Here is a 14,295-nt window from a genome sequence, read left to right as displayed (position 1 = left end):
AATCACTTTGCTGTATATCTGAAACTAATACAACATTGTTAGTCAACTATAATCCAATATAAAATAATCAAAAATTTAAAAAACAGAATGGATGTTGATTTATATCAAATGCTTTTTCTGCATCTGTTGAGATGATCATACGTATTTTGTCTCTTTTCTGTCATGTGGTGTATCACATTAATTGATTTGCATCTGTTGAACCATCCTTGTGAACCTGGGATGAATCCAAATTAAACATGGTGCATGGTCCTTTTTAATGTGTTAGTGGGTTTGGTTTGGTTGTTTTGTTGAAAATTTTAAAATTTATATTCATCAAAGGTCAGTTCAGTTCAGTCGCTCAGTCATGTCCGACTCTTCGTGACCCCATGGGCTGAAGCACGCCAGACTTCCCTGTACGTCGCCAACTCCCGGAGCCCACCCAAACTCATGTCCATTGAGTCGGTGATGCCATCCAACCATCTCATCCTCTGCCGTCCCCTTCTCCTCCTGCCCTCAATCTTTCCCAGCATCAGGGTCTTTATAAATGGGTCAGTTCTTCACATCACGTGGCCAGAGTATTGGAGTTTCAGCTTCAGCATGAGTCCTTCCAATGAATATTCAGGACTGATTTCCTTTAGGATGGACTGGTTGGATCTCTTTGATGTCCAAGGGCCTCTGTCCCTCATCCAGGGTTACCATGTGTCTTAGTACGTGGTCTGTCCTAGAGAGTGCTTATATGTGCTTAAAAAAGAATGTTTATTTTCGAGATGTAATGTCCAGAAAATATCAGTTAAGTCTACTTGTTCTGCTGTGTTGTTTATGATGTCTATTGTGTTTTTATTTTCTGCCTGGAAGACCTGTCCATTGATGTCAGTGGGGCATTAAAGTCTCCTATTATTATATTCCGCCAGTTTCTCCCTTTATGTCTGTTAATATTTGTTCTATTTATTTCAGTGCTCCTATATTGAGTGCAGGTATGGTTTGTATTTGTTGAATGAAAAAAGGAAATATCTAGGTCTCTTTTTTCACTTGTAAAATTAGATTCTTAGACAGTGAAAGCAGGGAAAATTTGGGTTTTCTCCTTGACTCCTCTTAGTACTTCTAAGCTGAGGGAAGCTTGGAAAAGACACTCACTTCTTCCCCAAATACCAGGGATAGGAGGATGAAGCAGAAATGTTTAAAAATTTTTTGTAATCTGCAACAGTGTTAATAACAACAGAAGTTAGTAATTTTCTTCAAGTTGTTACTATTTTTCTAGCACCAAGGTTGATGATTCTTGATCTTAAAGAAATTGAACTTTTTTAAGTAATAATTTAGAACTATTTTATTTAAAAGAAGTATAGGAATTAGAAGGATGATATCTTATTTGGTCCTCTTTCCTTAGAAGTGATTTGTAGTATGTTGAAAAACCTGTGTGAAAGTCCATCTTGGTACTTTTATACTTAGAAAATTGTCTAGTCATGCATTTTAGATGTTATTTAGCCATAGTGATTCATAATCAGAGTAGACTTTTTAAAAATGGAGTATTTTTTTCTTGGTTTTTAGTGATATTTTTGAGTTTTCTATAATAAGTTACCAATAGTAATGGGCTAATAAAGTACAGTATTTGGAAGGGGAGTTTTAGAAAGACCTTAAATAATCAGTTTTTGCTTTCTTTTTTAGCCGGAAAGTGAAATTTCAACCACAGCAGATGATTATAGTTCAGAGGTAAGAATAAGTAGCATTGTGATTAACATTTTATATTTTTAAAAATTATTGCTGATTATTAGTTTTTTATTACTTACAACTTACAACAACCACATGTTTCTATTATTTTATAAATATAATAAAAACTAGCATAGTATGATGTAAATAACCTGGAGAAGTTGAAGTTTGTGTTTTTCTGACTTTTTTCAGATTATCAATTAAAGTCTTAAATCTCTTTGAGTAACGTGGTCCTTAATTAGATGGAGACCTTGTTTTAGTTTCTAGGAAAGTGTTTGAAATTGGGTTTTGTTATAAGGTTATAATTAACACAGTAAACCTTTTATAATATAGGCTATTTTATTTTGTGTAATGTTATTTTACAAATGCTTGAATTCTAGTTAATTATGTAAAACCATTTATTGAAATTAATGTTGCAATAGTGACTTTTAGGTGATAAAGGCTAATGTGGGCATTGGGCGCTTTAGGAGATACTTTCCTTATGTGTTAAATAAATGTGCTGTTTATCTTTTTCGTTTAGACATGAATGTCATTTATTTTTGGTCCAAGATTTGAGGACATGGAAAACTTTTCTTACTGTGAATGGTTGAACAACTCAGTATATTCTATAAGTTTTCTTTGAATGTATTTATTTGATAATTGCTCTACGGAATTTTGTTGTTTTCTGTCAAACCTCGTATAAGTTTTGATTTATCGTAGTTGTCTAACAAAAAAAAAACACTTCATGTTCTTAAATGAACTTAATACTATTTTGGATTTCTAATGGGAGTAAGAACTGTTAGATTTCAAAAGTTTAAGGTGATTGAAAGCTGGGAATATATTTATTAGTGATTCTCATCAGGAAAATAATTAACCAATGTTAAATACATAAATTATTTCCTAATTTAAGCTACATAAAATTGCCTTTATGGGTAATATCTCAGTTTTAAATTACAGGTTGCAATTCAGAGAATCTGCCCTGTGACTTTAAATATGGATCTTAGATATGAAAACATTGCTTTTCTCTTCTATAGTAACTTACTTCTTAGAGCTTCTCAATTGAAAGTTTAAGATGGTTTGATGCTTGAACCAGAGGAGACTTTGGGGCAGTCTACGATTCCACAAAGTGCATTTTTTCTTTAGCAGTTCAGTTCAGTCATTCAGTTGTGTCTTTTGCGACCCCATGGACTGCAGCACACCAGGCCTCCCTGTCCATCACCAACTCCCGGAGTTTACCCAAACTCATGTCCATTGAGTTGGTGATGCCATCCAACCATCTCATCCTTGGCCGTCCCCTTCTCCTCCTGCCTTCAATCTTTCCCAACCTCAGGGTCTTTTCAAATGAGTCAGCTCTTCACATCAGGTGGCCAAAGTATTGGAGTTTCAGCTTCAACATCAGTCCTTCCAGTGAATATTCAGGACTGATCTCCTTTTGGATGCACTGGTTGGACCTCCTTACAGTCCAGGGGACTCTCAAGAGTCTTCTCCAACACCACAGTTCACAAGCATCATTTCTTCAGCGCTCAGCTTTCTTTATGGTCCACCTTGAACATCCATACATGACTACTGGAAAAACCATAGCCTTGACTAGATGGACCTTTGTTGGCAAAGTAGTGTCTCTGCTTTTGAATATGCTGTGTAGGTTGGTCATAACTTTTCTTCCAAGGAGTAAGCGTCTTTTAATTTCAAATTTCATGGTTGCAGTCACCATCTGCACTGATTTTGGAACCCCCAGAAATAAAGTCTGCCACTGTTTCCCCATCTATTTGCCATGAAGTGATGGGACTGGGTGCCATGATCTTAGTTTTCTGAATGTCGAGCTTTAAGCCAACTTTTTCACTCTACTGTTTCACTTTGATCAAGAGGCTCTTTTGAATTCTTCAGAAAGTTCTTCTTCACTTTCTGCCATAAGGGTGGTGTCATCTGCATATCTGAGGTTATTGATATTTCTCCTGGCAATCTTGATTCCAGCTTGTGCTTCATCCAGCCCAGCATTTCTCGTGATGTACTCTGCATATACATTAAATAAACAGGGTGACAATATACAGCCTTGATGTACTCCTTTCCTGATTTGGAACCAGTCTGTTGTTCCATGTCCAGTTCTAACTGTTGCTTCCTGACTTGCATACAGATTTCTTAAGAGGCAGGTCAGGTGGTCTGGTATTCCCATGTCTTTCAAAATTTTCCACAGTTTATTGTGATCCACACAGTCAACGGCTTTGACATAGTCAATAAAGCAGAAATAGATGTTTTTCTGGAACTCTCTTTGTTTTTCAATGATCCAGTGTATGTTGGCAATTTGATCTCTGGTTCCTTTGCCTTTTCTAAATCCAGCTTGAACATCTGGAAGTTCACGGTTCACATATTGCTGAAGCCTGGCTTGGAGAATTTTGAGTATTACTTTACTAGCGTGTGAGATGAGTGCAACTGTGCAGTAGTTTGAGCATTCTTTGGCATTGCTTTTCTTTGGGATTGGAATGAAAACTGACCTTTTCCAGTCCTGTGGCCACTGCTGAGTTTTCCAGATTTGCTGGCATATTGAGTGCAGCATTTTCACAGCATTATCTTTCGGGATTTGAAATAGCTCAACTGGAATTCCATCACCTCCACTAGCTTTGTTGTGTGATGCTTCCTAAGGCCCACTTGACTTCACATTCCAGGATGTCTGGGTCTAGGAGAGTGATCACACCATTGTGATTATCTGGGTTGTGAAGATCTTTTTTGTACAGTTCTTCTGTGTATTCTTGCCACCTCTTCTTAATATCTTCTGCTTCTGTTAGGTCCCTACCATTTCTGTCCTTTATTGAGCCCATCTTTGCATGAAATGTTCCCTTGGTATCTCTAATTTTCTTGAAGAGATCTCTAGTCTTTCCCATCCTATTGTTCTCTATTTCTTTACATTGATTGTTGAGGAAGGCTTTCTTATCTCTCCTTGCCATTCTTTGGAACTCTGCATTCAGATGGGTATATCTTTCCTTTCACTTCTCTTCTTTTCACAGCTATCTGTAATGCCTCCTCAGACAGCCATTTTGCTTTTTCGCATTTCTTTTTCTTAGGGCTGGTCTTTATCCCTGTCTCCTGTACATTGTCATGAACCTCCATCCATAGTTCATCTGGCACTCTGTCTATCAGATCTAGTCCCTTAAATCTATTTCTCACTTCTACTGTATAATCATAAGGGATTTGATTTAGGTCATGTAGAATGGTCTAGTAGTTTTCCCTACTTCTTCAGTTTAAGTCTGAATTTGCCAATAAGGAGTTCATGATCTGAGCCACAGTTAGCTCCCAGTCTTGTTTTTGTTGACTGTGTGGTGCTTTTCCATCTTTGGCTGCGAAGAATATAATCACTCTGATTTTGGTGTTGGCCATCTGGTGATGTCCATGTGTAGAGTCTTCTCTTGTGTTGTTGGAAGATGGTGTTTGCTATGACCCGTGTGTTCTTGGAAAAACTCTATTAGCCTTTGCCCTGCTTCATTATGTACTCCAAGGCCAAATTTACGTGTTACTCCAGGTGTTTCTTGACTTCCTGCTTTTGCATTCTAGTCCCCTATAATGAAAAGGACATCTTTTTTGGGTGTTAATTCTAAAAGGTCTTGTAGGTCTTCATAGAACCGTTCAACTTCAGCTTCTTTAGCATTATTGATTGGGGCATAGACTTGGATTACCGTGATACTGAATGGTTTGCCTTGGAAACAAATAGAGATCATTCTGTCATTTTTGAGATTGCATCCAAATATTGCATTTTGGACTATTTTGTTGACTGTGAGGGCCACTCCATTTCTTCTAAGGGATTCTTGCCCACTGTAGTAGATATAATGGTCATCTGAGTTAAATTCACCCATTCCAGTCCATTGTAGTTCTCTGATTCCTAAAATGTTGATGTTCACCCTTGGCATCTCCTGTTTGACCACTTCAAATTTGCCTTGATTCATGGACCTAACATTCCAGGTTCCTATGCAATATTGCTCTTTACAGCATCAGACCTTACTTCCATCACCAGTCATATCCACAACAGGGTGTTGTTTTTTCTTTTTACCAAAGTGAATTTTTTATAATCCAAGTCATGACAGATCTGACCATCTAATACATGCCTGTGAAATTTGTTTAAAATTTGTATAGCCATTTTCTCATATTGGGATAAGAAAATAAAATTTAACTTTTTTTAATATAGATTCAAAACCAAAGACATCAAAAATGTCATTTTCATGTTCTTTATGAAAATCTAAATTAATAATATTGGAAATTCTTACTACTGTGAATTTTTGCCTAAATATTTTAGATTTTAAAAATTGGTGGGAATTATGATTAGGTCACGAAAAGTTTATTGAAACTATATCTGATAGCTAGTAAGTATGATGTGTTTCAAAGTTAAGTAAAAATAATTTTAAATGTAAGTCTTAGAGATAAAAGTTAGAATATACTGAGCATGTTTCAACAGTAAGAACTATATTTTACATACATATGTACATTATTTTATATATTTACATATGTATTCCATAGGGCTTCCCTAGTGGCTCAGATGGTAAAGAATCCACCTATAATGCGGGAGACCTGGGTTCAGTCCCTGAGTTGTGAAGATCCCCTGGAGGAGGGCATGGCAACCCACTCCAGTATTCTTGCCTGGGGAATCCCCATGAACTGAGGAGCCTGGCAGGCTGCAGTCCATGGGGTCACAAAGAGACAGACACGGCTGAGTGACTAAGCACACAGCACACAGGTATTACATATATATGTATAGTTATATACATGAATATACAGTTGCACTCATCTCCCATGCTAGTAGGGTCATACTTAAAATCTTGCATGCTAGGCTTCAGCAGTATGTGAACCAAAGAACTTCCAGATGTCCAAGCTGGGTTTAGAAAATGAGAGGAGCCAGAGATCAAGTTGCCAACATTCGCTGGATCATAGAGAAATCAGGTGAATTTCAGAAAAACGTCTACCTCTGTTTCATCAGCTATACTAAAGCCTTTGACTGTGTGGATCATAGTAAACTGTGGACAGCTCTTAAAGAGATGGGAATACCATCCATCTTACCTGTCTCTTGAGAAACCTGTGTGCAGGTCAAGAAGCAACAGTTAGAACCGTGTATGGAACAACTGATTAATTCAGGATTGAGAAAGGAATATGACAGTGCTGTCTGCTGTCACCATGTTTATTTAACCTATACGCTGAGCACATTGTGAGAAATGCCTGGTTGGATGAGTTACAAGTTGGAGTCAAGATACGTGGGAGAAAGATCAACAGCCTCAGATATGTGAATGATACCATTCTAATGGCAGAAAGCAAAGAGGAACTAAAGAGCCTCTTAATGAGGGTGAAGGAAAAGAGTGAAAGAGCCAGCTTAAAACTAAATATTAAAGAACTAGGATCATGGCATCCAGCCCCATTACTTCATGGCAAATGGAAGGGGAAAAGGGGAAACAGTAACCAATTTCCTCTTTGGTCTGTAAAATCACTGTGGATGGTGACTGTAGCCATGAAATCAGAAGACGATTGCTTCTTGGCAGGAAAGCTATGACAAACTTAGACAGTGTATTGAAAAGCAGAGACATCACTCTGCTGACAAATGTCCATACAGTCAAGGCTATGATAGTCTTCCCGATGGTCACATATAGTTGTGAGAGCTGGACCGTAAAGAAGGCGGAGTGCTGAAGTATTGATGCCTTTGACTTGTGGTGCTGGAGGAGACTCTTGAGAGTCCCTTGGACTGCAAGGAGATCAAACCAATCAATTTTAAGGGAAATCAACCCTGAATATTCATTGGAAGGACTGATGCTGAAGCTCCAGTATTTTAGTCACCTGATGCGAACAGCCAACTCATTGGAAATATCCCTGATGCTGGGAAAGATTGAGAGCAGAAGAAGGGTGCATCAGAGGACATGATGGCTGGATGGTGTTGCTGATTCAGTGGTCGTGAGCTTGGACAAACTAAAGGAGATGGTGAGGGACAGGGAGGCCTGACGTGCTGCAGTCGTGGGGTCTCAAAGAGTGGAACACAACCATGTGACTGAACAAAAGCAATATACATGAATAATTGTGCACATAATATATACCAATTCATACATATATATTTTTTTAAACCAATTTTCAGGAAAAGATACTTTTACTGTGTGACCAGTCCTCTGCTGCTTTTTCTGATGCTGACCACTAATAGTTTGAAAATAGTTTGAAAAATATTAGTGATTTAGAAGTTTACATTGAAAGATAATTATCAAATAATCTTTGACAGATTTGAATCATAATCCTTTTAATATTATCCATTTGGGGCCTCGATTCATAATGGATTATACTTTGAAAAACTTACATATTTTAATTTGTCTATTAATACAGTAGAAAAATTCATGATCTGTGAAACATTTGATGATGTCATATCAAGATTGCTAAAATGGATACTGGCTTCAATCCATGATCCTCTGGACTAGTTTTGGGTCTCAAGCCAGTTGATTTAATTATATTGGATTGACCGAGATAGAATTTCAGGGAACTTCTAATCCATATTACGTGTGTTAGAAGACAGAAAAATCTTCATTAGTTCAGTTTTATAAACTAAGGAATACACAACATTGTCAGTAATCCCTAGCCGCGTTAGGCATTACTGATACAACATGGTAAATTAAATGCATTTCAATAAAAAGTAAAAAATAAACCAAGGAATAAATCTCACATTATAATACTCTTCATATTAGAACTCTTAGAGATTACTTCTGAGTAATACCCCTCAAAAATGAAATTCCTTTCTAAGCAACACATAACTACAAATTACAGATTTGCAAAGTTTAATAATCTTGGCTGCTCTGGTTTGCATTTGATTAATTTTAAAATTTCAAAACTATATCGTTTTAATCATAAGACACAATTATGTTGTATTTTGTCTAAATATCATTGCATTTTTCTGCTGCATAGGGAAATAAGGTGATATAAAAAGGCAGGGGCTTTGGAGCCCAGAAAGTGTGTGTTCATATTTCTGATCTCTGAGCTGTTTGAAGCTGGATACCTCACTTAAACTCTGAAATACAGCTTCCTTACCTGTAAAGTGGTGGAAATAGTATCTATCTCACAGGGTTGTTGTGAGGGTTATTTGGTGATCTTAATGTTTGATACTTGAAAAACAATGAGCAAAAAAAATTTTTTTACAGTCCTTCAACGGAAGTATGCTTTTCTTCACACTAAGTTTGTAAGAAATGAATTTAACAAATTATTCTCAGAAGGATTTCAGATTCCAATTATATGTTTAATTAAAACTAGCTTGGAAATTTTATTTTGTAGATATGGTATGCGCTTAATGTTCTTGACTTCTATGATTAGTATTCTCCTTGGCTTAAAAAATGGTTTCAGGTCTAGAAAGCATTAGTCAGATAATTTTATCCTATGACCTAAGATCTGTTCTGTATTAAAATATATTCAGTTATGTGTACTAGCGAAATCAGACTAAATGGAAAATACCCTTTTTACAAATTAATTCAAATTATACATAATCTTTTCAGTTCTTGGAGAAGGGACATTTCATATCTCAAATACCATGTTTACATAAAATATTTTTAGTGATACCCTTTGAGCAGGGTTATTTGGGAAAAGTCGGAAGTGCTACAGGCAATACATAGACATAAAACAAGTAAATAAATATGCTTTGCTGTGTGTAGAAAGATGAAATAATAGGAGAGCATACAGTCTCATTATGGATTTCATTATTCAGATTCCATTATTCAGTATTTCTTAACCAAGTCACCTACACGACTTACGACATTTTTGAAATAACTGACCCGGATTGGAGATACAGACTATAGCCAGCCATTGAGTAATGTGAACTTAGCCTTTCAACAGCCTTTCACCTTTGGCTTGGATTTCTTTCTTTCTTTTTTTTTAACTTCACCATTTTAAAAATTTTCTCCCTGCCTGCCTCTGCTCTGTTAAGGTATAATTTGTTTATTGAAGGTGTACAACATGGTGCTTGATACTTAACTTTGAATGAATGATCTTAGCCGCCTTAGTTTCTTGGCTCTAATCCAAGAGTCAGCTAGGCACACTGAAGTCCTGTAATTTTTATGAACTTTCTGAACTATCAGATTCTACTTTTTATTAAAACATCCATTATTTAAATTTTTATACACACATCAGATTAAGTATAAGAGTAAAGTATTAATCATTAATAAAAGATAAGTTATTCTTCTGTTTTTGAACTGATGTTCACTGAAAAGTTTTTGTGTGAAGAACATAGTTACAAGATAAGAGTGATCTTTCCTCTGATTTTCTTCTGAATAGCAGTATTTTTAGGAAATGATACCCTATAGAACATTTTAAAATTTAGAATGCACCCTATGTACTTTCCCAAATCTTCAGGTTGTCTACACAGGTAGAGTAACTTGTGATTCAACAAGACTGTATTGGTATAACCTAAAGGTTAAATACTTTTGACAGATGCCACAGTGAAGAAGGACATTAAGAAAAGTTATTATTTTTTAGTTGCAGGAGTCTGTTCATCTAATCTTCATGTTTCAAGTTATTAATGTACTTTCATATTATGGTTTATATAGTATTGCTTTAAAAGGCTATTGTAAGAGGATGAGACAAATGCTCTACCCTTTAGGTACCAGTGAAGTAATTATCTAGATTTAAAAACATAATAATTTATTGCTATTAATGATCCTCATATTCTGAGGAGTGTTTCTGTTTTAACTTTGAAATATAGTTTGTTTTAGTTTAGTTCTGGTGTATAATCTTTTATTACCCACTTACATGATACTAAATTTTTTAAAACTATTAATATTGACAGGATTTTTATATTTATTATAATAAGACAATTAAGTTTTGAAAACAGTCATGTAGTATTTTATGCATAGAAGCCAATGCATATGAGTAGCTCAAGTATAAAATGTGCTCAACTTACAGAAAATTTAGGCTGAGTGTTGGCTATGTAGTGTGTTTGTATATACAGTTAAAATAAATAGATAACTAATTTATGTAATAGTGATATCATCACCACTTAAAGGACTATCCTTTGCTTGGTATGATATTTGAAAATATTCATAAAATCCATTTAATTACTGTTACCCTAAAGGAAAAGTTTTAGTAGACATTTATCAACGTGCTGCGTAACGGGTGAGGTGGGAGCTGGAAGGTAGGTTCAGAATGGGGGAGACCCGTGTATACCTGTGGCCAATTCATGTTGCCGTACGGCAAGAAGCAGCACAATACTGTAAAGCAATTATCCTCCAATTAAAATAAATAAATTTTTTAAAAATCAAGGAAAGCTAATTGAAATTTAGATGAATTTAATTGAAAGTTATCATAAGTGACTTTATTAATAATCGTAATAAAGTTAGCACTGCTGTGTTTTGATAGTTTTCACAAATCACAATAATGCGTTGGCATAAAGGCGAATTGTTTTAAACTTTGGTTTTGTTTTCTGAAATTATCCTTGGTGAAAAGCAAAGGAATCAGACTTTATAAAGAACTCTTAATTAGGATCATCCCCCCTTTTATAGTGTTGTGATCCACGTAGATCTAATCCTAATTCTAGGATATTCTATGTATTTCAGTATTGAAAGCTTCATAACTTGGATTCTGTTAACATAGAATGTGAAAAATTAAGATGTAAGCAAGAATGAAGTTCAGTTGTTTGCTGTTAGGGGGAAGGAAGGGATTATTGAGTAGATTAATTGATTTGAAATTAATCTGCCTCCAGGTTGGCCTCAGAGACCTATTCTGCCAACTTTCTTCCTCCTACCACAAAATGCCAGTGATAGAGGCATTTGTATTGTGGAGAGTCTCCACGTCTGTCAGGGTTGGCAAGGCTCTCATAGTACCCCCAGGCGAAAGTTCTTGGGGGAGTTTTCCTCAGCTCTTCATCTCCTCTTCCTTCTTCACTTGCTCTCCAGTAGACTTAGACCAGTAAACAGTTTTACTTTTAAATCAATAGGGCTTTATCAAAAAACAATTATTTACATGATTTTAGGTCTTTGTAGAGGAGGATCTAGGACAGAAGAGAAACTGCTTGGAGTGTTAATTCACTTAAATGGAAATGTATACAGCACACTGCCGTTTTCATTGTAAGCACTCAAATGTGTGAGGAGTCAGTGGCATTTGAAACAGTCATAATGTTTTTTAGATGTTTAAATTTAATCACTGTGTTTGTTTTTGCCAGTGTGGCATTTTCCTTAGGCATAAGAAAAGCATGAATACAGTTAGCACAAATCAATTTTTAGCTTTAAATAAAATTCTAAAATCATAATATTTCAGGAAATTGTTTTTGTACAGGTAAATGGTTGCGGTTTTGTGATGAGAACAGGAAAGCCTACAAATTTATTAAGGGTACAGTATTTAAAACTACTTATGATACTAATGTTTCATTCTATTTAAAGCTGGTTACTAACAAAGCTTTTTCCTGCATGTATTTCTTTCTGTGTGTGATTTCTAAATGCTTTTAATGTGTAACAAAACAAAATTATCCACCTTTTGTTATAAAACTCAGTTGTAACAGAATTTGCAGATATCTTGTTTTTGCTCTTGAGGTATTTATCACATTAACAACAAAGTAGGTTGTCATGCTGGTAAATTCCCAGGTGATGCCTTTGCTGTGGGATTCAGTTTTTGAATCTCTTTTCCCGAGAAAATGTTGCTAGTACTGAATTATTTAAAATCTGTGTTGGTGTAGGAAGAAGAATTTGGTGTTGATGATTCTTACTCTGAACATGGAGCACAGTACAATCAGACCCACCTAGAGATGATGGAAAGTGAATTGGCTGGGAAACAGCATGAGATTGAAGAGCTCAACAGAGAACTAGAAGAAATGAGGGCTACCTATGGGACTGAAGGGCTGAAGCAGGTGTGTTTAACTTATGTGGCTTTCATTTTGTTACTCACAAAACAAAAATAGGAAATTTGAATGATAGTATAGATACATTCTGGAGAAGGCAATGGCACCCCACTCCAGTACTCTTGCCTGGAAAATCCCATGGACGGAGGAGCCTGGTAGGCTGCAGTCCATGGGGTCGCTAAGAGTCGGACATGACTGAGCGACTTCCTTTCACTTTTCACTTTCATGCATTGGAGAAGGAAATGACAACCCACTCCAGTGTTCTTGCCTGGAAAGTCCCAGGGACGGGGTAGCCTGGTGGGCTGCCGTCTATGGGGTCACGCAGAATCGGACACGACTGAAGCGACTTAGCAAATAGATACATTCTTTAAAGATGGGGTTTTTAAATGGTGACTTAGAGTCACCTTGTGATATTTGTCCTTACGTATATCATAAACAGCATTGCTTAAAACTAGTCCATTAATAAGCTTAAATATAACATAGATGTTTTATTAAACTTTATGAGATACCTAGGATGAAATCACTTCAGTATGGATGGATGGATGTTTTTGTAATCAGCCTGAGAGAAACTTAAATTGTAAACCACGTCAATACATTATGACTTAGACTCATTAAACCTGTCAGCAGGTCTTTGTAAATAACTTCTTATAGTTAAAATGACATGTTAGTTTGTGGCAGTCAGTTATGAAAAGAAGGTGAAATAAGACATTGATGAGGATGACAGAATATATTTCAGTTTCACCTTCTTTAGAAACAAGTAAGGCTTAAGCATGGCCATCATGGTAATACCTACAAACATTGGAGCATCCCTAAATATAAAGACACTTGTCCTTCTAGAAGTAGATATACGGGTAAGTCAAATCTAATGTATTTTGTTCCCTAGTTCAGATAATCTTTTTAGAGTTGGTTTGGAAGTAAAACTAATTGTTGCAAGATAATAGCTTTCAAATATGGAAAAGACTGCTTACAAATTGTAATAACTCTGCCAATGCATTTTGAATATCTTATTTTTGAAGTTACCTGTACTAATGTTTAGTTTTGTTAAAAAAATAAGTGTAACACTTTTAATTTTCACTGATGTCTTTCAGTTGCAAGAATTTGAAGCTGCCATTAAACAGAGAGATGGCATCATAACCCAGCTCACTGCAAATTTACAACAGGCAAGACGAGAAAAGGATGAAACGATGAGAGAATTTTTAGAGTTGACAGAGCAGAGTCAAAAATTACAGATTCAATTCCAGCATGTAAGTATGACTAGTAGAAGAAAATTTATTAAATTTTTAATAATGAATTAAATCTTTTTCTCATGTTTTCTAGAACAAATATAAGCTTGTTTAAAGGTCGTGTTTGCTTATTAATGTATTATGTTGAAAAAACTGGTAAATACTTGTTATATTAACTAGGAATTTAATTCATACTTCTTGAGTGGTTTTATGCTATTAGTTTCTTTATACTTCTTCCTTATCTATATTTTAAAATCTTATAAGTTTGATAAGGTGAATTTTCGCAGAAATTAACCTGTAGTTATATCCTTTGTCTAAAGGATGTCTGAAGTCATACCCTGGTATGACTTTATTTTAGTTAGGTTCTAGAATGTAACTTGATTGAATATATTCCATTTACCTTTAATAAGATTCATAGGAAACTAGTGGAATTAATCAACGTTTCTGATGATGAGCAACAGAAAATAATTTGAGAAAAGGGAGGAATCTGTCAGCTTAAATAATGTACCCATGTTTATCTGATCAGCTATGAAAACGTGTTGGCTGGAGTCTCAAACCTCTGAATCCAGCACACGTCCCAGAGAACAACTATTA

General features: G+C 35.6%; 1 protein-coding gene across 13 annotated transcripts in view; it reads left to right on the top strand.

Annotated features, from left to right (window-relative positions):
- The window catches only part of AKAP9 (A-kinase anchoring protein 9), a 168,288-nt gene that overhangs the window by 31,562 nt on the left and 122,431 nt on the right, over positions 1–14,295 (top strand). For 6 of the 13 annotated variants that reach the window (XM_086397967.1, XM_086397965.1, XM_086397961.1 and 3 more), the window contains exons 3-6: positions 1,642–1,686; positions 11,902–11,973; positions 12,317–12,487; positions 13,567–13,722. In XM_086397967.1, coding sequence (XP_086254093.1) covers positions 1,642–1,686; positions 11,902–11,973; positions 12,317–12,487; positions 13,567–13,722 — 444 coding nt within the window. The remainder of the gene's footprint in view (positions 1–1,641; positions 1,687–11,901; positions 11,974–12,316; positions 12,488–13,566; positions 13,723–14,295) is intronic. The other 7 variants (XM_086397968.1, XM_086397966.1, XM_086397976.1 and 4 more) reach the window with 2 other exon arrangements.

The sequence above is a fragment of the Bos grunniens genome, chromosome 4 (genome assembly GCF_055505025.1).
Source record: "Bos grunniens cultivar Pamir isolate PY7600 chromosome 4, Bosgru_T2T1.0, whole genome shotgun sequence".
NCBI lineage: Eukaryota > Metazoa > Chordata > Mammalia > Artiodactyla > Bovidae > Bos > Bos grunniens.
Note: the sequence above shows the minus strand (reverse complement) of the source record. Positions and strands in the feature narration are given on the sequence as shown.